The sequence below is a fragment of the Mus musculus genome, chromosome 7, assembly GCF_000001635.26.
Source record: "Mus musculus strain C57BL/6J chromosome 7, GRCm38.p6 C57BL/6J".
Classification (NCBI taxonomy): domain Eukaryota; kingdom Metazoa; phylum Chordata; class Mammalia; order Rodentia; family Muridae; genus Mus; species Mus musculus.
The window spans coordinates 79,330,395-79,353,946 of NC_000073.6; the positions used below are offsets into that span (position 1 = coordinate 79,330,395).

The 23,552-nt window shown below is 47.3% G+C and overlaps 1 protein-coding gene and 1 long non-coding RNA gene across 3 annotated transcripts in view; one reads left to right on the forward strand and one right to left on the reverse strand.

Annotated features, from left to right (window-relative positions):
- Abhd2 (abhydrolase domain containing 2) overlaps positions 1–23,552 on the forward strand; it is an 88,336-nt gene that overhangs the window by 57,129 nt on the left and 7,655 nt on the right. Inside the window, exons 6-7 of the mRNA NM_018811.6 lie at positions 17,866–18,049; positions 20,357–20,449. Of these exons, the coding sequence (NP_061281.3) occupies positions 17,866–18,049; positions 20,357–20,449 (277 nt within the window). The remainder of the gene's footprint in view (positions 1–17,865; positions 18,050–20,356; positions 20,450–23,552) is intronic.
- On the reverse strand, positions 12,972–23,443 carry Gm24224. 2 transcript variants are annotated; one of them, XR_003946649.1, is made up of 4 exons: positions 22,019–23,443; positions 17,729–18,691; positions 14,761–14,887; positions 12,972–13,310 (listed from the first exon to the last, which is right to left on the reverse strand). It is a non-coding gene; the product is annotated as a predicted gene, 24224 (long non-coding RNA). The 2 variants fall into 2 exon arrangements; XR_003946648.1 differs by having other exon boundaries at positions 12,972–14,887.

Genomic DNA, 23,552 nt, shown 5'->3' on the forward strand with positions numbered 1-23,552 from the left:
GATGCCCAAATTCTCTGGGAATCCCTTTTGTGGCCTCACTTAGCTCCTCCTCCTGTCATCAGAGTCTCTCCCAAGATGTCAGCTTTGTATGGGAGCTCTCCACTGACTCCTCTACATGCAAGTAGTATGACCCCCATCCACACCACCCCCATCCGCACCACGAGATCCTCTATCCAGCACCCCTACACCGTCTCCCATGAATTTTCTAGAGAGGGTTTCTCTGTATAGCCCTGGCTGCCCTGGAACTTTGCCTGTAGACCAGGCTGTCCTCAGACTCAGAGATCTGCCTGCCTCTGCCTCCCAAGTGCTGGGATTAAAAGTGTGCACCTCCGCCCATCTGTTTTGCATAATGTTCAAAATGATGGATTTATCAGTGTTGATCTCTTGACTCTCAGTCCCAAAAGTCTACTCCACTTTGTAACCTCTTCTGTGACTTCCCAGTGCCCAGAGTCTTGCCTGGCCTTAGGAAGCACTCTCCCTCAGAGACTGTGAAAGGCTGGCTCAGGACTCTGCTGGTAGAGGTGAAAGATGGCGTGTGGGTGTGAAGAGGCACTGGACTATAGGGGAGGCTACGCAGGTGAGAATAACCTTGAGCGAATGCGCCTATGTGAGTTCTCCCTGGTGGAAAGCTCACCTCTCTAGACCTGAGGCAAGGCTTTCCCTCACTGTGAAAAACCCTTTTGGTCTTTCTGAAGACTGAGGAGAAAACAGAAGGCATTGACAGGAGCCCCATACTCTGCCTGCTCTGCAGTTCCCCAGCCAAATAATAAAAGACCTTTCCCCTGACTTTGGAACTCAAAGGTTCAAAACCCAGAGGCGTCGCCCCCTCGTCACTAACAAAAGAATTCCCTAAATGGCTGACTACACACTCTTAGGCTCTTCGGTGCTGCCTGCCTGTGAAAGATAATTCATTAAGGAAAAGCCTTGCATGTCAGCTCCATTGATCTCGTGCTAATGAGGGCCAGAGTGTGCAGAATTCTGTGCATTTCATCATTTGATTCTCACTGCCTCTGAGGCAGCTATTAATTCGAGTCCCAACTTCACAGGCCTAGGGAGGTTAAGCGTCTTAACGTGGGTCGTGCGGCAGCCAGAGGAGCAGCCAGTGTATGTTTCTCAATCCCAACCTCACACCATTTCTGGTCTATTACTCCTTTCCTACTTGATTAGAATAGCAGAGTATAGAGAAACAAGTGTATTTGAACATTTCAAAGTATCTCTCAGGGCTGGAGAGATGGCTCAGCGGTTAAGAGCACTGACTGCTCTTCTGAAGGTCCTGAGTTCAAATTCCAGCAACCACATGGTGGCTCACAACTATCCGTAATGAGATCTGATACCCTCTTCTGGAGTGTCTGAAAGCAGCTACAGTGTACTTACATATAATAAATAATTTTCTTTTAAAAAAAGTGACTCTCCATTTTATTAGTGCAAGTATAGATTTCAGTGCTGAGAACTGTCAGTGCTGAGAACTGTCCTGAGTTCTTTATATACCAAGTTAAGTCAGTTGTCCCCTCTGACAGCTAAGGAAACTGAGGCCCAAGCAAGGCTGAATGACTAGCTAGAAATGGTGACCTAGGTCTCAAACCTAGGCAACCTCGCCCTCTCCTGGAGTCCCTGCCCCATGCTTGAGCAACCACTAAGCAGCAATGGCTTTCCGTCAGATGCGTTTTAGACGGGAGACCACAGGGCATTCAAGAGCTTCTCAGAGGCACACAAGTGAGCCTGGTGGTTTGGAGTCTGTCTTTTATTTGTCTAACATCCTCCAGTGTCTGGAGTGGGACACAGCTGAGAATCCCAGCTTCAGGACCGTATAAAGAACAGCTTGCTACTTTGGGCAGACTGAGAAGCACATAGCCACAGTCAATCTAAGCTTATTTGCCAGACTTATCCAAAAGACAGTGTTCACTATTGGCAGGCTTCTTAGGTACAGGGACCAGGTCTTAGTTTTTAATAGGTGTACATAGTGTTCCATAATCTCCTGCCTCACATCTGCTAAGGGACAGCTAAGGAACAGTCTGCACAGGGCAAGAGCCTGGGCGTCCCAGAGGCTAACAGATGGGGTCTATATATGTAGAGAAGAGAGCTGAGAAGACTGGTTATCGGTAATATTGCAGTACTGGATGCAGCATTGTAGTGATATCGAATATAGGGCATAGAGACTTCTTTTATAGGGCTGGTTCTGCAGTTGTATGACCTGCAGGGCTGACCTAGCCAGGTATGTGTGGGTCACACACCTCCAGTTCAAAGCTTCTATGGCTTCAGTATTCGGCCCTCCCCCTCCCTCTCACCCTCCGTATGTGTGTGTGTGTGTGTGTGTGTGTGTGTGTGCGCGTGCGTGTGTGCGCGCGTGTGCGCTCACACCCAGGGTCTCATCCACATTTACTAACTCTTCTATCCCTAGATCCATCCCTAGTTCTGAAATCAATTTCTAAAATGAATACAGGCATAATATTTTATTGCAGTACATGCTGTATTCAATACACTTTAGCCTTTTAAAAAGATTTCTTTTCTTTTTCTTTTATGTGAACAAGTCTTTTAGCTACATGTATGTAAGTGGACCACATGCATGCCTGGTGCCCACAGAGGCCAGAAGTGGGTCAGATCCCTTAGAACTGGAGCTACGAGGTTGCTGTGAGTCACTATGGAGCTGCTGGGAGCCTAACTGGGTCTTCTTAGAGAACAAATGCTCCTAGCTGCTAGGCTCAGAGTATGGCTTAGCGGTCGAGCATTTGCTTAGCATGCACGAGGCCCAGAGTTCAATCCCCAGCCGTCAGGAGGTTCTACTTAATTTCAATGTGTACCATAGATTTTTATGGTGGGGAGAGGCAGTACTGTGGATTGAACCTGGGCCCTTGTACATGCCTGGCAAATGACCTACCACTGAGCTATATCCCCAACTTTTTCTTTGGTTTTCTTTATTCTGAGACAGAGTCTCACTACATTGCCCAGGCTGGTCTTGAAAAAATTTTGTAGCAACAAGCAGACCTCAAATTTGTCCTCCTTCTGTCTTACCCTCCTAAATAGCTGGGGTCATAGACCAGAGTCACCAGCCCTGACTCCATATACTTTATAAAAGAGAGAAAAAGATGTTCCCTTTTAAATTTCTGTTTCTGAAAGTACTTCAAGTTCACGGGAAAATAGCAGACCCATTACAGAGAGTTCCCACAAGTCCTCAGCCCATCCCTTAATGTCAACATTTAACCATAGTACAAGCAATGAAACCTCGAGTTCCCATTAGCAGTGTCCTCGGCTAATCTCCAGGCTGTCTGAACTTGTCCTTTCTTCCAGCTCCCTCTCCATCCTCTCAGAAGCCCATGTGACCTTTACTTGTGGTGTGGCCTCAGGTTCTCCCACTGGGGACAGTGCCTCTGTCTTCCTGTCTTTCCAACCTTGAGACTTGTGATGACTATTTACAATTTGTTTTTAGGTTGCCATGTAGGAGTGTTTGTTTGTTTGTTTGTTTGTTTGTTTGTTTGTTTTTAGAAACAGAGTCCTGACTGGCCTGGAACTCACACTGTAGACCAGGCTGGCCTGGAACTCAGAGGTCCACCTGCCTCCGCCTCCCAAGTGCCAAAATTAAAGGCCTCTGCCAGCACCACTACAGGGTTCTTGGTGTTTTGTAGATTTTTTTAAAGCTATGAAATATTAAATATCTCTCTTGATAAATTAAAATATATGACATTAGCTGATCAGACCAAAAGTAAAACTCATATCTTTTACCTGTTAGGGTAACTATACCACCTACAAGGGCTGAAGTTGCTAATGCCATTTTTCAAGACTTACTATGATTTGTGTGTATATGCATACATATGTGCAAGCATGCAAAAAGTGAGGCAGAGAGAGACAAAGACAGATGGAGTTTGTGTGCACCACGTTTGTGCTGGAGCCCTTGAAGACCGGAAAAGGGCATAAGATCCCCTGTATCTGGAGTTAGTTACATGCAGATGAGAGCCATCATGTGGTTGCTGGGAACCAAACCCAGGTCTGCTGCAAAAAAAAGCTAAGCACTCTTAACCACTGAGTCATCTCTCCAGCCTCCATCCAGATTGCTAAACGTCTCCTTGCACTGGAACAGGTTGGGCGTCCACCCTGCCGTGGATATGCAGTCAATAAGAGGAAGGGAAGATGGAGAACTTCTGTGACATTTTTAATGCATTGTTATCGTAAAGAGCCTCATCTACCACTGCAACGCTGCCAGGATAGACATGATGGTCAATTCGTTCTCGACACAATTGATTTCTAATCCAGACAGTGTTTGGAATATGATGCTTCTGCCTGTGACACTATAAGGCCAGTAAATCAGGAAGCACTGTGTTCCCTCTGGCTGAGTATATTAGAACCCAGTTATTGATGTTCAAAGCGGATCGTGGTTGGTTCAAGCCCATAACCCAGAGCTGAGCTGAGCTGGGGAGTGTTCTCCAAGCCAGAGGTCCTCTGCTCCCTGTATTTTATCTTCATGTTTAGAAATTTTGTGGCCAGAAAGTCAAGAAGCTGGTGGTCCTGACAGCTTAATCTTGAGTCAGAGACAGAAATAATATAGATTTTGGTGTTTGGGTTTTGTTTTGTTTTGTTTTGTCTCTTCTAAATCACACAAAGGGAACAAATATAACCTGACTTTGGCCCTCGTAAGGTGACTGGATTCTATGGGACTATGAGTCTCCTAAGAACTTAGAGCCTGTCTTCTCCTGAAACACCACGCTGGGCACATGGACAGCAAAGATGGACTGAACCTCAACCTGTTCACATTGCTTTCTTCCCTGTCGGTTTAAATAACAAAGTAATGTTCCCTTGTTTTCTAAATGCTGGGCCCTATGGTATTGCCCTAAGGGAAGGTGCCTGAGGTGGCAGCCTTACTCCGCCATTCTCTGCCTTGGAGTAGGAGCACTTCAGTGTCCTGTTGAGTCTAACGTGGAATTATGCCTTTGTTTGCTTGTTTGTTCTTAATATAGTTTGGTGCCTTCGAGATAAAACCAGAAACCCTAAAGGGCAGTGTCAGTCTTGGAAGGGAGAAACGCCCCTGTCCCTAGAGTAACCATCTATAATGTAGGGACCTAACTGAGACCCTTTGGAAAGTCAAGGGAGCTCTTACTGGTACCCATATCTAAACAGCAGACGCTTCGGGACTCTCAGACAGAGTGGGACTCTGGGCCACTTGACTTGTGGCATCCGAAGAGCTCACCCATGGCCCAGGGTACCTGTCATGTAGAGTTGCAGACAGTGAATTTTAAGTAAATTTACATGTTGCCTCCTTTGGTTTTATGAGACAGGGTCTTATGTAGCCCAGGCTGAGTTCAGACTTGCTTTGCAGCCAAGGCTGGCCTTGAACTCCTCATTCTCCTGCCCCCTTCCCAAGTGTTGGGATTGCAGGTGTCCACACCCAGCGGTTGTCATTGTTTTCTTTCCTTATTTCCTGCATTTTCGGACTGTAAAACATTTTTTTTAGGTTTATTTTACGTGTATGAGTGTTTTGCCAACATCTGTATTTGTGTGCCACATGCATGCCTGGTGCCTGTGAGGTTCAGGAAAGGATGTTCTGTCCCTGGAACTGGAGTTATGGATGGCTGTGAACCACCACGTGGATGCTGGGAAATGAACCAGGGACCTATGGGAGAGCGACACATTGTTTTCTTTTTCTAGTACTGGGGCTCAGACTCTGGGCTCTGCACATACTATTACCAGGCAAATGTGCTGCCTCTGAACTATACCCTTGTCCCAGACAGTACATTTGAAGACATTTCTGTTTTGTTTCCCTCGTTCCATCCATCCTACAATTGATTAGATCATCAACCTAGATGCTTCTGTAAACTTCTCAGATCTGCCGTTTTCTATGATGCAGGCCTAGTTAGGGATCGTGTTGATCCCACAGTGACAATGTGAATTGTCCTACCTCTGTTTAAAAAGTCAAGCAGCGGACACCACGAAGAGGGACAGACAGAAGGTGGAAGTGAAGATGCCCAAGCACACTAGGGGACAGTTTCTGAGGAGCCGGCCCAGCTTCTGAACAGGCAGCACTGTGAGCTGCTGGCAAGATCCCAGTGTGTGAGCCTGCAGCTGGGAGACGCATTTGGTACCTGCACTGACAAAGCTTGAAGTATTCATTTTTCTTTCTGAGATAAGAACAGGGAAGCTAACTTCATTTCTGTAGCTATTTTCTTCCTTGGTGACTCATCTTGGGTAGCCTCCACTTGGCTTTAAGGAATGAGTCAAGTACCTTTACTATGAAAATGACAGGGGCTGCTGAGCCCCAGCCACCGGCTGTCAGCAAGCCTCGTTGTTCAACTCAGTGGGACAGGTGCTCAAGTGCTTATTTCCGGCCGCAGCACAGTGGTGCTGACCAGTGTGTGTGTTTTCATTGCGCATGATTCAAACTTTGCTCTTACTCACTTCACATCCTGGGGTGTAGCCACCAAATGCCAGGCCCATGCCTGGCATAGAACATACAGACATGACTCAACTGCTCCACGCACAGGAACACCATGTCTTGGAGTCTGTATATTTTAGCCTGCTTAGTCATGTTTGTGTCATGTAGGGATATGGCTTTTGGCTGCTGATTTGTTTTTTTGAGATAGAGTCTCATGTAGTCCAGGCTGGCCTTGAATACATTTTGTTGCCAAGGGTAACCTTGAACCTCTGACCCTTCTGCTTCCACCTCCCAAGTGCTAGAATTAGAGTTGTGTTATTCGACGCGTTCTCACGACCGGCCAGGAAGAACACCACAGACCAGAATCTTCTGCGGCAAAGCTTTATTCTTACATCTTCAGGAAAAGAGAGCAAGAAGCAAGAGAGAGCGAGAAGCAAGAGAGCGAAAAAGCAAGAGAGAGAGAAAAGCAAGAGAGAGAAGCAAGAGAGCGAAGCAAGAGAGAGAGAAGCAAGAGAGCGAAAAAGCAAGAGAGAGAGAAAAGCAAGAGAGAGAAGCAAGAGAGCGAAGCAAGAGAGAGAGAAGCAAGAGAGAGAGAAAACGAAAACCCCGTCCCTCTTAAGGAGCATTCTCCTTCGCCTCGGACGTGTCACTCCTTGATTGGCTGCAGCCCATCGGCCGAGTTGACGTCACGGGGAAGGCAGAGCACAAGTAGTCATAAGATACCCTTGGCACATGCGCAGATTATTTGTTTACCACTTAGAACACAGGATGTCAGCGCCATCTTGTAACGGCGAATGTGGGGGCGGCTCCCAACATCTCCCCCTTTTTCTTTTAATAAGAGCAAATAGGCCACCCATATTAATGAGAGTGGAGATAGAGGTCAAATCCCCAGTGTGTAGGTAAAGGAGCCATGTACAGGATTAGCTCTTAGGCTTACAGGCTTTTACCCAGAGCAACCCTGACCTGCTCCCGTGTCGTTTTGCCTGGGGGAAGGGAACTAGGACACTGAACCTTCATGAAAGATGACATGTCTCCCTAGAATAGGCTCATATATGCCGCAGAGCCTTTCCATTGCAGTGCTTAGCCTTGCAACTCTCTCGGGCTGCTGAAGCACACTCACTCTATCCCGTGCAATGAGTCTAGCCTCGTGAGATATAAGAGCTGAGTGGCCAGCGACCTATTGCCTAAGTATAGATATATCAGGGGAAGCTCCATGTTCTAGTCCTGCAAGCGCCTGGGCAATAACCACCTTGTCTCTCCTAGTTTGGGCCTTAAGCTTACAGACCAATCAAAGAAGCAACACTAATCCACAGCAAAGTGTATCTCCAAATAATATTAATCCCACCCATTTTTTAAAGAAAGAAAATGCTGAGGAGATCCAATTGGGTAATCCTTTGGTCAGGGACAGGTCCAAGCGCGTGGAGTTGACCTGAATGATGGCAAGCCTCGAAGGGTCTGTTCAAATTCAGCCATCCAATTCTGTAACATATACTGAAAAAGACTTTTTGACAAATTAGCTGCCCTAGTAAATTTAACATACTGAATGGAAATAACACACAATCCCGGAAACTTTTGTTCACATCCCTGCTGAGTTATTTGTCATAATACATCTAGTTGTATCTGGACAAGATCTATGAGTTGATTAACCAGCATGAGACCTCTCTGTATCTTGACATTAGCTGAGGCCTGTTCATCTATGACTGTAGTCACTGAGGCTGACAAAGTGTTAATGGTGTCAGTCATCTGGACCTGTCCAGACAGAGCCAAGGCTGTCTGAATTAAGGCCAAACCCAGTTCCTAGTTAGTGGTAAAAAAGCAGGAGAATACTTGAGCATTATACATCACCGTCATTGGGAGTGGAAATGTCGACATTATCCCCCAACGCTGCTCTCTCTTTATTATTGACGCCCTGGACATCACCAAGACGAGGGACATTAGTATTCCCTTGGTCAGTCTGGATTTTTCGGGTGAGTCTTTCTGGTAACCAAAATGGGTTGTCTTCATTCTGTGGGAAAACACAGATAGCTCCCCTGGATCTTATCAAGATAGGATCCGGGCCATACCATTTATTATCAAGGACATTTTTCCATTTAACCATCTCATTGGGCCTATCTGGCTCTGAACAATGACGTTCAGCCGCAGTATGGCCATGAGCATCAATATTTAAAAAATTGAGTGTAAAGAGTGCCAAAGACACCGACACTCTTGGTGCTCGGGGTACAGTCTCCTCAAAAGTTCCCCTCTTCTGTTTTATAAGATAGGCTTTGAGGGTGCGATGCGCACGCTCAACAATACCCTGTCCTTGAGGGTTGTACGGAAGTCCAGTCAGGTGGGTCACGTCCATCTGACGGCAGAACTGTTGGAATTTTTGAGACGTATAAGCTGGTCCATTATCAGTCTTAAGGAGTCTGGGTTTCCCCCAAGCACTCCATGCCTCAAGACAATGTTGAATCACATGTGAGGCTTTTTCTCCAGTTAACGGAGAAGCAAACATGATGCCAGAACATGTGTCAATGGACACATGGAGATATTGAAGTTTTCCAAAGGAAGAAACATGTGTAACATCCATTTGCCAGACCTGTAGAGGTCGAATACCGCGTGGGTTAATTCCCACATGAGGAACTGGCAAGAACTCACAGCAGCTTTGACATTGAGTAACAATGTCACGGGCTTCTTTTCTTGTCAAGGAGAAACGACTGCGTAATGTTTCAGCCGTCACATGAAAATTATTATGAAAATTTCTTGCAGCCTCTACCGGGGATGATAGGGCAGCAGCCACCACTTTAGTGGCCTTATCTGCCAAATCATTTCCCAGAGCCATGGGGCCAGGTAGGCCTGAATGGGCTCTAACATGAGTAATATAAACAGGAGATCTTCTAGATAACAAAACTAATTGTATCTGCTGAAAAATATTGGCAACTCTACTGGAAGGCTTAATCACTCCAGCCACTTCTAAAAGATTTACTGCATTAACCACATAATAGGAATCTGACACAATATTAAGGGGTTTTAAAAAGGTTTTTAAAACTTCTAAGACCACTAAACATTCTACCACTTGAGGTGAATTTTCATTATATTGTTTGGATACCACTTTACCATTAGCCACATAGGCACCTATGCCAGTTTTTGATCCATCAGTATATACCACAATCCCATTTTTAAGTGGGTTTCTTACTGTTATTTGTGGAAACACAACAGATTGATTTTGGGCAAACTGTAAGATTGGATGTTTTGGATAATGGTTATCTATTTTTCCTGAAAAGGAGGTAACTAAAACTGCCCAATCATTAGATGCGGCTGCCAAGGTTTGAACCTGTGCAGCGGTATAAGGTACAATTAAAAGATATGGACTTTGCCCAAAGTGGGTGATTGCTGCTTTTAGGCCTTTAAGGGCAAGCTGTGCAATTGCATCAGGATACCAATCTATTATTTTAGCTGGGGATACGTTTGGATGGATCCACAACAATGGCCCATTTTGCCACAAAACTGCAGTTGGCAATTGTGCTGTCTTAAAGACACACAAACTGAAAGGCTGCGAATCCTCAATACGTTGTAATTGTGCATTCTGTAAGGCTTTTTCCACTTTTTGTAAGGCCTGGTTAGCAGCTAGAGTAAGAGTCCTAGGGGAGGAGATATGAGGATCTCCTTCTAAAATACTAAACAAAGGCCTTAACTCAGCAGAAGGAATCTTTAAAAAGGGTCTGAGCCAATTAATATCTCCCAACAGCTTTTGAAAATCATTTAAGGTATGGAGGTGATCTCTTCTTATCTCTACCTTTTGGGGCACAATCTTATCTGGGGACACCACAGAGCCCAAGAATTGTCCTGTATCAGAAATTTGGACCTTTTCTGTGGCTATCTGTAAACCCCACTGACTTAAAGTTTTAAGTAGAAAAGGATATGCCTTTTGTAGCATGGTAAGGTCTTTATGGCACAGGAGGATGTCATCCATGTGCACATAAAGTTGACACATAGTAGGACTATTGGACATTCCCTGTGGTAAGACCTTCCATTGATACCTCTTATCAGGTTCAGCAGAATAAGCTCTCTGACCCGTTAACAAGTCAAAAGTCCAATCTCTCTGCTCTGGAGTTAAAGCAGCAGCGTTTGCTCGGTCCTGCGCCTGTGCAGCCTCTCGCCACAGAGATCTCCATTCCAAATATTTGCCCATATTAGGGAGAGCGGCTTTTGCAATCATTTGCCAGTCGGCAGGAGTTAGTGCCATGCTGGCAAGCCTGTCTAACTGCACCAAGGTAAAATTAGCATTGATTCCATATTTAATCTGCACATATTCTACCGGAGCGTGGACACGCCCACCCTCGGCTCCTTTAAAGACTGGAAATGCCTGTTGTATTTTCCTTTGTTCCTCTCGGGGAATGAATGAGTCTGCGCACTGCCTTTCTGCGCACTGCTGACGCACTACGGGCTGACGCACTACGCAGGGCGGGGACTCCGCATAGGGCGGGAGTGCACCTGGTAGCCGATTGCCCTGAGGCCAATTAGCAAACTGGCCTTCGCCAGCCGCTTTTGGCTTTTTCCTTAAATGACTAGTTAGCACTTTACTTGGCGGCTGGTATCCTTTTCTTTCATAATGAGCCGCTTTTTTCTCCCAGTCTGTTTCCTCAGAGGAGGATTCTTCACTTGCTTCAGAGTTACTAAGAGCTGGCTTCCTGAGCTCATCTAGTGACGAGTATCTCCTAGAGACCTCCGCTAATTGATCTTTTTTCTTTTCTTTTTTCTTTTTCTTCCTTCTAATCTCTCCCCAGGTATTCCTACCTGACCTTAACTTTTCCTCGGGTTCAAGACCCTTGGAAAGGCCTGTATACTTACCGTTTCTCCTTGCTCCTACTCTCTCTCCCCGCTTTACTTCTGATAGACTGTCCTGAATTTCCTCTAGAATTTTCAGCCCTATCTTAAGCACTATATAACATGTGAAAAGGAACAAAAGGGCTCCTAACACTAGAAAAAGTTCAAGGCCAAACATACCTGGTAAAGCCATTTCTCACTTCCGTTCCCCAGCTGATGAGTTCTGAATTCGGCAGTTGAATCCTTCTCAACAGTCTGCTTTACGGGAACCTTTATCACCGTCGTTCCCCAGCTGATGAGTTCTGAATTCGGCAGTTGAATCCTTCTCAACAGTCTGCTTTACGGGAACCTTTATCACCGTCGTTCCCCAGCTGATGAGTTCTGAATTCGGCAGTTGAATCCTTCTCAACAGTCTGTGTTACGGGAACCTTATAACCTTGATTCGCAGTTCTGGTTCTGGAATGAAGTATCCCTCCTGCGCCAGTCCGGAGTTTTTTCTCGTCCCGGATTTTCTCGTCCCGGGTTTCGGCACCAATTGTTATTCGACGCGTTCTCACGACCGGCCAGGAAGAACACCACAGACCAGAATCTTCTGCGGCAAAGCTTTATTCTTACATCTTCAGGAAAAGAGAGCAAGAAGCAAGAGAGAGCGAGAAGCAAGAGAGCGAAAAAGCAAGAGAGAGAGAAAAGCAAGAGAGAGAAGCAAGAGAGCGAAGCAAGAGAGAGAGAAGCAAGAGAGCGAAAAAGCAAGAGAGAGAGAAAAGCAAGAGAGAGAAGCAAGAGAGCGAAGCAAGAGAGAGAGAAGCAAGAGAGAGAGAAAACGAAAACCCCGTCCCTCTTAAGGAGCATTCTCCTTCGCCTCGGACGTGTCACTCCTTGATTGGCTGCAGCCCATCGGCCGAGTTGACGTCACGGGGAAGGCAGAGCACAAGTAGTCATAAGATACCCTTGGCACATGCGCAGATTATTTGTTTACCACTTAGAACACAGGATGTCAGCGCCATCTTGTAACGGCGAATGTGGGGGCGGCTCCCAACAGAGTTGTATATCCCCTCACCCGATTTGTGTGGTCCTGTGAGTTGAACCCAGAGCTTCCTGCTTGCTAGGCTAGCATTCTACCAACTGAGCTACATCCCTGGCCCAGGAATAGCTTTTGAAATAGTAGCTTTCAGAAAGTCTTTACTTTGTCTTTGTGTAGAGAAAGAAGCTTGAATCAAAGGCAACAGCTCTTTCCCATTCTCACCCCAGTGTTGTCCTGTCTTTTTGTGTGATCCATCTCTCTAAAGCCAAGCTGCTGGCTCATATTTCCTCTCACCTTTGAAAGCTACAGTGAGATTGGATGTCTAATCTTATTATTGGTGCTAATCCCAGAAGGATCAAATCCATAGAACCTCATTAAAATCCCCCATCATGGACATACAGATTACTGTAGTGCTTAGCACAAGAAGCCAGGGCGGGCCTAAGAGCGTTAGCATCTGGCTTCGGGTGGAGGTCAGGAGTTCCCCGCACCACCAGGAGGCCAGACCCCGGCACAAGACAGACACACCATGACTACCCTTCCCTTGCCTGGTACCCTTCCCTTGCCTGGGCTAGGTGGCTGCTCTTCATAGACAACCAACAGCTTTTCCAGCACCGGACAGAGCTGGCTCTTTGTCAAGATCAGGTGTGTTTGGATTTAATGAAATGAAGGTGCCCAAAGAGCCTTCACTACCAGCTGTAGTTGCTCCTCTGTTGTATAGCAAATCCAAGTTTTGTGACTGCCCCAGGTCTCAAATAATTAGGTTCAAATCGAAGTACTACAAGAGAGTTCAGATGGGAGACAGGAAGTCTTTAATAGTTGATCAGTATGGCCCTGCAGTACTCATGCCTCTGTAGGTTTGTGATATAGGGCCAAAGACTTCGGTTGCAGACACAAGTCCCAAAGCCAGCATCCCCACTCATTCGCTGTGGGGGGAGCACATGTCACCTTGGTAGACAGTTCTGTTTCTGTGTGTGATCCAAACAGAAAGCCTGCAACAGAGCATGCCTCCCTCCTCCATCTCTTCACTCAGGTCATGCCGATTTAGCATCCTCTAAGCATTTGGCTCACGGATGCAGCGGGGAGCAAGATCAAGGACATCGCTATGGAGTTTAAATCTAATAGCAGCTTATTCAACATTAGAACACAACATAGAGATATGAGTAATTAGCCAAGGATGACATTAGGCAGAAATCCAAAGAAATGATAGAGAAGTACAGGGTTTGTAACAATTTAAATAAATCCCTACAGAACCATTCCTTATGCAAATACTGTCCCCAGCGTAAACTGCTGTCCTGGCTTACTGATGTGTCGGGTCTCTTTAGCATAGTCAAAACTGGCCTCCGGGATCTTCATTTGACTCTATTTTTAAACTAGCTAGATTTTTTTATTATTAAATATGAGGCCCACAGTTCTCCCCTTGGTATCTGCCACAGTTTTCCACAAATGCTCAGTTAGATATGTGCACACCTATCTTTCCCGTTTGAATCTAAGCGTGCACATGAGATGGCAGGCACCCTTTCCTGCAACTTCCCATGGTTTGGTATCTCTGAAAGATGGCTTGCTGATAGAAATGGTGGTGGGGGTGGGAGGAAAAGGGGGCATCCCAGGGTCTTTACAGCTACAGACAGCAGTTGCGAAGAATATGCATGTGCCTACATCTTTGCACACATATACAATTGTATCTGCAGCGTAAGGTTCCAGAAATGAAATTGCTAGACCAAAACACTGTTTTATTTTATTTTGTTCTTATTTGAGTCAGGGTCCAACTATGTAGCCCAGGCTGGACTGGAACTCTTGAGTCCTTCTGCCCTTAGTGGCAGTGATTCAAAAAATTAGACTTTTTCTTGTTTTCAAGATCTGGTCTCATATAGCCTGAGCTGGCCTGCAACATGCTATGTAGCTAGTGATAACTCTGAACTCCTGACCCTCCTATAACCACCTCCCAAGTGCTAGAATATCAGATATATGCCACCTGCCTTAAGGACTGTACTAAGAAAAATAAATTATGTGTGTATTAGTTTCGATAAAATGCTATGACCAAGGCATATGACCAAGGAGAGTTCATTTAGGCTTATGGTCTTACAGAGTTAGCATCCATGATGGTGGGACTGTGACATCAGGCAGTCACAGCAGCTAGCGCAGGCTGTTGAAAGCTCGCATCCTGAACTGGAAGCCTGAAGCATGAGCCTTTAAACTTTCAAAGCCTACGTCCAGTGACATTCGTCTTCCAACAAGACCACAACTCCTACACATTAGCAAAGAGTAACACCAACTAGGGGTGGGGCTTGTATGTTCAAATGCCACTACTGCAGGGAACATTTCTTATTCAGATCTCTATAGTGTGCTTGGATGTTTGGTCTGCATGCATGTCTGTGCACCTTGTGCATGCCTGGTGCCCACAGAGGCCAAAAGAGGACCTAAGATCCCCCTGGAAGTGGACTTAGAGATGGTTGTGAACTGCCATTTGAGTGCTGAGAACTGAACCTGGGTCAACTACAAGAGCAGCAAGTGCATTAACCATTGAACCATCTCTCCAGCCCCAGGACTGTATTTTAAAAAGCATTAATTATGTTACCACAGTGCAGTCCAAGGTCTCTGTTCCACTGTGCACGGTCATGCAGTTATTTACAGGGAACGTGCCTGCAAGCCCGTTGTCTGTGACTTCCCCAGTCCTGGAGAACTGGCAAACTTGATGGTCTTTCCTGATACGAACAAAAAACAACGCTCGTTATTTTCCAATGTCCTTAACCTAGGAATAGTGCAGACCATCTTTTCCACAAGCCTTCTAAAAACCAAAGAAACAAAATTGAGGCTTCCATCTACCTTCGCTATCAACTAAGATGATCATTGTCAAAGTGGGTCACTAGACCAACAGTGTGAATGTCTCCTGACACCACATTGGAAATGTAGACCCTGAGGCTCTCTGTGTGACCCCTGCCTCTGGAGCTCCTGAGTGAGTAGGTTTGGGCCAAGGGACCACGGACAAGCATTTGGACCAACCACACAGTGCCCACTGTACCAGCACACCCCTCTCGCAACGCCTCTTCTGAAGAATGAGACCTAGAGCCACGTACATACCAAGCAAGCGCTTCTACCACTGAGCCCAAACCCGGGTTTTTGCTGTGATAATAACCTGCAAGCAGGTTTTTCAGTCCCCTCTTCATAAAGGAGCATTAGCACAAAGCAACTGTGCATATTTAAAGTTTGATTCTGAAGCCGGGTGTGGTAGCTCATACCTGTAATAGGCCCCCCCACTCTACTCCACCCCCACCCCCGCCGTTGGGAGACTGAGGCAGGAGGGTTGTCACAAGTTAGAGATAGCTTGGGCTACCTAGTGAATTCCTGGCCAGCCTGGGCTAGGAAGGAAGGAAGTGGGAAGGGAACAGGAGAGGGAAGCTGTTTGTTCTCTTTAGGTGTTGGATGGAGTGGCCAGCTACTGTGACCCTGACGTGGACCCTGAGAAAACCTTGCATTAAGGCAGTGTGGAAAGTTGCTTTACTTTAGATACTTCTAAAAGGCTGAGCAGCGCCCCCATCTGTTCAGAGTGCTTACTGCATGTAGAAAGGGAAGGAGCTCTGGTAAGAGATAACCCAGAGACATACGGGAGTGCAACTTAAAAAGTCCTTTCTCTTATAGTTCAGAGCAGGTAACTTTGTTGTTGTTGTTGTTTGTTGTGTGAGATGGTGTCTTGCTATGGCTAGCCTGGAAATCGGGCTGTCTTCTATCCCAAACTGCACCCAGAGTGCTGGGTTACAGAGGTGTACCACCAGGCCTGCTTTATTTTATTTTTTTCTGTCTCAAGACAAGGTCTTGCCAGCTAGCCTACAAACCTGCCTCAGTCTCCCAAATTCTAAGATGGCAGGAGTGAGCTATGATACCCAGACAGAATCCTTCTTCTTTAGAGAAAGTAGTTCCTAGGCCTAGTGGTACATGAGCACCCAGGGGACCCTCTAAAGAATAGCCATGCCCTTTAGGCCCCATCCCCAGATATTCTGCCAGCGGGCTTGGATATATGAGACACACACACACATACACACACACACACACACACACACACACACACGGCCAAGGGAAAAAAATGCAAACAGTAGATGTGTCGTAATGACTGAACACTATGACCAAAAGTAACTTGGGGGAGGAAGGGACTTATTTCACCTCGTAACTGCCAGGTCACGGTCCGTCACTGAGAGAAACCAAGACAGGAACTCAAATAGGAACCTGGATCCAGAAGCTGAAGCAGAGGCCAAAAGGGATGCTGTGCTCTTCAGACCTCACTCAGCTGCCCAGGGGTAGCCCCGCCCACAGTGGGCCGGGCCCTCACACATCAGCCATTAATCAGAAAGGTGGAGTGAGGGGTTAGAGAGATGGCTCAGCCATTAAAAGCACTGGCTGCTCTTCCAGAGGACCTGAGTTCAATTCCCAGCAACTACATGGTGGCTCACAACCATGCCCTATGGTGTGTCTGAAGACAGCAACAGTGTACTCATATACATAAAAATAAATAAATCTAAGAAAAAGAAAGAGTGAGCCCCTCAGACTTGCCTGCAGCCCAGTCTGGTGGAGACGTCATCTCAGTTCGGGTTCCCTCTTCCCACGTGACTCCAGTTTGTATCAAACCAGCACAGACAGATAGAAGGGAGTTGTTCTAGGCTCTAAAAGTGGTGTTCCAATTCTGGAAGCTACTGTTTAAAGCCAGCTGGGCTTTACTGTTTAAAGCCAAGTCTGGTCTCAGACTTGTGAGTCCGTGGCTGCAGGACAGCAGCTCCCGTTCCCACTGCAAACCCTTCCCCCTACTGGTGTATGTGGTATGTGCTTCTGCCAGCCTCCAGCAGTTGCCCTGCTAAGTTTTACTCTTAGGTTGGCTCCCTGACGTCTGGGCTTGCTATTAGAATGTGCTGAATCCTTCGCCTCTGCATGCCCCCCAGCATCTCTGTCTCAGCAGAGCTACAGAGGTATAGCTAGGCTCTGACAGCTTCCCAGGGGACAGTGGCTGAGAGCATCCCCGCTAGGCAGACCAGGCGTAAACACCCTCTCCATTCACACGGCCCCTCTGAGGGTTTCAGAATGAGTTGTCCTCCCTTGCCACCGTATCCCTGTGTCACTAAGAACATTTGTCTGAACCCTGCAGAGCATCCTGGGTGTCCCTGTAGACTTGGGGTTCATCTTCGTTCTGTCCCCAGAGTTGTCAAGAAGGTCCGGTAAATAACATCCTCTGGGCTCTTCACACCATGAATCATTGTACACAGGGGTAGAGCGCCCCAATTTGTAGCTAAGAAGCTAATCAATCCTCAAAGGGCTTAACTCTTGCTGGTATTTATATCTGTCTGTGCATGAACATAGCTGCTTAACGCTCGCCCTGAAAATCTGTTTGGATGCCCAGGAGCATCTAACCCAGTAAATCACAACCCACCTTTAAAAGAGCATTGCAAATGTATTTGACTTGTGTTGTACGTCTGCTCACAAACACTGCTAATGCCCATTTTTTCTCTAATTCAAGGGAGCATCTCTCTCTCACATAGCTAAAAAAAAAAATGTCTGCCTACCTGCGTTTTCTCAGCACACATGCACGCGTGCCTCATTCTTCAGTGCATGGGCACCCAGTTAGCAACACTCCAGCTTGCATTTTCTTCAGTTTCTGTTGTATTGGCAATGGTCAGGTGACCTCTCCTTTTGCCCACAGGCTGCACGTGGGAATTTGGAGCCATGGTGAACTACATCAAGAGGACATATCCCCAGACCCAGCTGGTCGTCGTGGGCTTCAGCCTGGGTGGTAACATCGTGTGCAAATACTTGGGGGAGACGCAGGCAAACCAGGAAAAGGTCCTGTGCTGTGTCAGTGTGTGCCAGGGGTACAGCGCACTGAGGTGAGTCATCCAACACACACACAGAGACACACACACACACACACACACACACACACAGGTTTCTCCCCTTGGGTCCTTCAGTTGACAGTACTTGTTTATAGAGCTCGCCCAGGACAGCAGGGTCCAGGGAGCACCTTGCAGACTGAGCAAAGGTTTCCAACACTTAGGCTCAAATGGGTTTGCCTCCGTGTCGTCCTAGGGCTTGTTACACCTGAGGTCTGTATAGTACTCTAGGATCAGGTCCGTAATCGGATCATCAAAGTGACTGCTGCTTCTCTAGGGAGTCTCGGATCGTGTCTGAGTTTCCAGAATACGGCAGGACTACGAGTTAACAAGAGAGCACAGCAGACAGCAGCATCCGACCCCCTGGGCCTTGTGACCCCCAGGTCCCCCCATCCAGTGGAGGCTTTGAGTCTCAGATGGTGTCGGAAGCAGCTTGTGGAAATCTCCTCAGCAGGTCCTCACCTGAAGGATTCTTCTCTCAGGCATCCCAGCCATCCTCCCAGAGAAGCCGCGGGAGCAAATACCTCAGCCCTTAGTCTCCAGTCAGCAGACACGCTATACAGGATGAGGTCATGTGTGAAGTGCTCAGCACAGCACCCAGCCACAGAACGGAATTGTCGGCTGCATCATTACTGTTCACTGGAAAATTAGAGAGGGTGGGTTAGGTCAGGGGATCCCAGAGGCCAGTCTGGTGAGCCATTGGCTGTCTCGGTTCTTTGAGAATCGCTGGGGTGGCTGGCAGAATGGCTTGGTGAATGAGGGGCTTGCTGGGTAAGTCTGATCCCCAAAACGCAGCTGTCCTCTGACCTCCACTGTGTGCCATGGCATGCTCACCCCCACACATCATCCTGAACACACAATAATAACAAGGAAGGTTTAAAACAGAAGAGTCGCTTGAGGGGATCATGCTAGAAAGAAGCTCAGCCCGGCAGAGCCCCACATCTGGAAACTCTAACTTGGTAAAGCCTGGGAATTTGCCTTCCAGACCCGTTTTGTAGATGGTCCCACGTTAAGCAGTCACTGGGTGTGGTGACCTGAGCAGTCTCTGAGCTCTGGCATTCTAGAACTAGGTTAGCCTCTTGGCCTGTAGATGGCTGAATCCGTATTCCCTTTATCTTGGCCCAGTGAGAAATATTCAACTCCCAGATCATGTCACAGAGATCCAGAGCTAGCCAGAATCTGTCCTGCCCAGCCTGGATAAGAAAAGGATACTCAGGAGGACAGACAGCCTGCCACCTGACCCGAGGGAGCAGGGCCTAGAGATGTGGGGTCCTCCCTGCCTTTACCTGACAGCTGATGTGACAGTCAGCATCCTGTCATCTTTAGTGTTAGAAACCACTAGATTCCCTCCCTGACTTCAGCACCAGGGAGCTTGCTGTAAATGCTAACCTAGTGTGCACAGAGCACTGGGCTTTATAAATAGGAAGCTTGTGACAAATTTGTCCTCTCCTCCCTCCCTCCTGCTCAATGCCCCAATCTTACAAGCACAGGCTTCCTCGCATTTTGCAGCAATAGCGCCATCTGCTGTCAGTAGATGATCAGCACAGTGAACAAAGTAAGGGGTTCAAATAAGATTGAATGCAATAGGAACCTAGGATCTGTGAAATGCGTCTTTTTCCACTCCTTCCCTGTTACCTCTAAGAGTTACATACAGTTGCCTATTGTCACATGAGCCCCGTGCAATGGGGGGTGGCGGGGGGATGGAGTAGGCCGATTCTTTAGTACGTGGTTGACCTATGGCTGAAGCCTGCGTCTGCCACATGGGATGTGGCAGCTCAGAGAAGTGCCTTCTCACCCGGATCAAGCGGCAACAGGGGTCAAAGGTCAAGAGGGGAGGAACCAAGTCGAGTAGCAACAGGTTGTGGCTTGATGGTTAAGAAGAAAAAGGTATTAGGCACGTGTTCCTAGTGGCCCACCTGTGATGATCTTTCTGTACCTGTAGAGGTCCCAGGCACGACAGTGGCTTCCGACCTCCGAAGGTGTGTTGTTCTCCACTGGAAGCCTCAGCTTTTGGTTTCTAAGCACATTACACCTTTATGCTCCCCACTTTTTAAAAAGAAAATCTACTGGAGCAGATCTCAGCAAGCCAGGTGGGCGTCAGGCGTGCTGCTGACAACCAGCTGTGCCTTTCTGGCCTTGGAGGCTTCCTGCAGGGTCGTCTTCAGAGAGACTCTTGGCTTCTCCCCGGATGTTTGAATGCTACACATCAGAGCTGTTATCCAACATGAGAGTCAAAGCCAGCCTGTACTTCCCACAGAGCCCCTCATGCCCGTCATGGAGTCTAACTTTCTGTGGTCCCCGCAGGGCCCAGGAGACCTTCATGCAGTGGGACCAGTGCCGCAGGTTCTACAACTTCCTCATGGCCGACAACATGAAGAAGATCATCCTGTCTCACAGGTATAGGACCCTCTCCTCTGTCTCAGGTGGTACCTTGGTACCTCCCACTAAGACGAGACAAGGAACCTCTCCACATACCATCTTCACCCAGTTGAAGTAGTCCTGAGGTGGCCTGTCACTGTTTAGGTGGCCAGGACTTGGTCTTTGCGGGAAGCTCAGAGCAGAGCATCATGCCGCCTGCTCAAGGCGCAGGCCTTGGGAGCAGTGGGGAAGACACAAGAGCCTGCCAGGGATGCCTGTGATGGTTTTGTTTTCACTACTCCCATTGTAGTCTTTCACCCTCCTCCCTGGCACTTCCCCTCCTCTCTAACTAGACTGGAGCTTGCTCCCTTTGCCTCTCCACGCCTCTGTCGTTGTCAGCGGCTGCTCCCTAGGCCCAGCCCATTCCTCAAGGCCCATCTCAGGTCTCCCTTCTCCCACCAGGCTGTCTTCCAGAGGCTCCTAGGTCTGTCCTGTACTTCAGGGGTGTTGGCCATGCTTCTCCTCCTCCTAGATAGAACCTGGTACCCAAGGAACATCAAGAAACAGACTTTGGAGGGGGCTTTTGGCATCACCCTAAGAAAAAGGCATTCTAAGTGGTCAATTTCTCAGTCCTTTTTATCTGTTAGTTGGTTTGGGGGATGTGTGTGTGTGTGTGTGTGTGTGTGTGTATGTGTGTGTGTGTGTGTTTTAGATGTGAGTTCACTATGTTGACTGAGTTGGCTCTAAGCTCTCGAGCTCAAGCTCCTCCTGCTGAACCTTCTGCACGCCAGGCCCACAGCTGGGCACCCCTGTGCCCACTTCATCTCCTCCCTCCACCCTAGTGTTTAAAACACCATTGTCTAGCCTGGCCCAGCCACATACTCCAGGCTAAGCTGACCTTCCTGTGGGTGGGCCCCTATGGCTCCTAAGCAAGGCTGATCCTCACAGCCCCTCACACTACAAGCTGCCAGGCACAGCCTCAGGTCCTCATGTCAGGCAGGTTGTGAAAAAGAGACTTCTGTCCCCTGTGCTACGGCAAAGTCGCCAATCCCATTCAGCTCCTGTAATTTGAGCATCAGTCACATGCCAGACACTGAGCTGGGTGTGGCCCAGCTGAAGTTCTGCTGCACCTGGGATTTTCTGAGGCTCTCTAGCCAGATGGGGTGAAGGTAGATTGCCGATGCCAAGTTTGAGCCCTTACGTCTGTACTTCTAGAGTGGACAGGGAGTCCTCCTAGGGGACATCTGTTTTGCTGGAAGAGTGAGTGTTGCTAAAAAGTTCTGAAGGTTCATTGTGCAACTGGTAACAAATTGGGAAGGCACGTTAGTGTGCTTACCAGAGAAAGCCAGCCAACTGAAATCTTAGGGACACTTTACGTTATGAATTCCATCCTTTGCCACCTTATTTGGGAAAAAGTAAGTCCTAAGGAAGGATGCTGGTCTCCTTTTAGAGAGGTTGGTTATAAATGGATACTAGAACACTGCATTTCTGGCATGAATGTTTCCTACTGTTGAGCCAAACCTCAAAGCAAACTCAGTCCTCCCCCTGCTGCATGACTGGGAGCGCCAGCTTGGAAGGGAAGTCCACCCTGCCCATTGTCATCCCTACCTTTATCGTCATGCCCTGCATGGACATTCCTCTTCATAGAAATGACCGCTGTAGTGAACCCACTCGTATTTGCACAGGTTCAAACAACAGCAAGATCACAGTCAGCCCTACAAAGGTCTTGTCTGCACTGAACATGTGCAGTGTTCTTTCTTGAGAGGTTGTTTGGAGGTTCCAGCAGGGGAGCAGAGCTGCCTGTATACCCTTGACAGAAAGCCATCCTCTGCTTAGGGAAGGTCGTCCTCTTTGACCAAGCATGATGCTTCCACAGAGACACACATGGAGCAGTGAGGGATGGAGGTCACTGGCCTAGCCAGCCTGATCACTCTCACATCCGAAAGTTTGTTCCTTACTCATTCCCTTAACAGTCTAGTCTAGTCTAGCAACTGTTTCAATCCCATTCACAGTGTCTTAAATATCACAAGTAACTTAGAGATGATTGAACATGCAGGAGATGGCATGGTTACATACAGATCCTAAAGCCAGGAGTAGTAGCATGAGTTCTTGTTGTCCAAGCTACTCAAAGAGTTGATGCAGGAAGGCTGCTTAAGCCCAGGAGTTTGAGAACAGGTTGGGTAACAAAGAGATCCCATTCCATCCTGCCACCGCCCTCCAAAAGTATCAACCCTAGAGTATCCGTGGATTTGGAACTCTGAAGAATATTCTAGAACTAGTTGTCCAGGGACACCAAGGGTGACACTGTACAGCCTTTCGACTAACACTGTGGAAAGCTGCTGACTTATCCAGATGATAAAGGGGTCACTGAACAGCTTCCTTATTAAGCAATACAAACAGCTTGTAGGGGAACAAGGACCTGCCAACGGTTGGCAGCATCAACCTCAGCGTAACATACAGTTGCTAGACCCTGTTTGGCCCTGGGCTTCCTCCCCTGTGCCAGCTTAAAACCTAGTCTTCGGTTTCAGGTCTTGGTACCCTGAAAGGAAAATAAGGCTTTGATGTACATTTTCCTATACATTCTCATCCTTGTGAATGTTCTAGGCTCAAAGGAACCAGTCGTGGCAATACATGCTTGTAATCCCAGAGTGGGGGAGGTAAAGGCAGGCAGGAGGATCAAGTCCAAGGTCGTCCTTGGCTATGTGGGGAATTTGAAATTAGCCTGGTCTTCAGGAGACCATGTGTAGATAGATAGATAGATAGATAGATAGATAGATAGATAGATAGATAGATAGATAGATAGATAGAGGAGGCCATGTGTAGATAGATAGATAGATAGATAGATAGATAGATAGATAGATAGATAGATAGATAGATAGGTAGGTAGGTAGGTAGGTAGATAGATAGATAGATAGATAGATAGATAGATAGATAGATAGATAGATAGAGCTGGGGCTAAAGTAGAGTGCTTGCCTAGCATGCATAAGTCTCCAGTTTCAATCCCCAGTAAAACAAAAACCAGAATAAATAAATAAAAAACTAGAGTGCTGTATGTCTGATTTACTGTACTGCTTGGTCCCATGGCAACTGGTACTCCTGGTCTGCCTGTGGACGAGGAAGCAGGTTCTGTGATGTCGGTTTC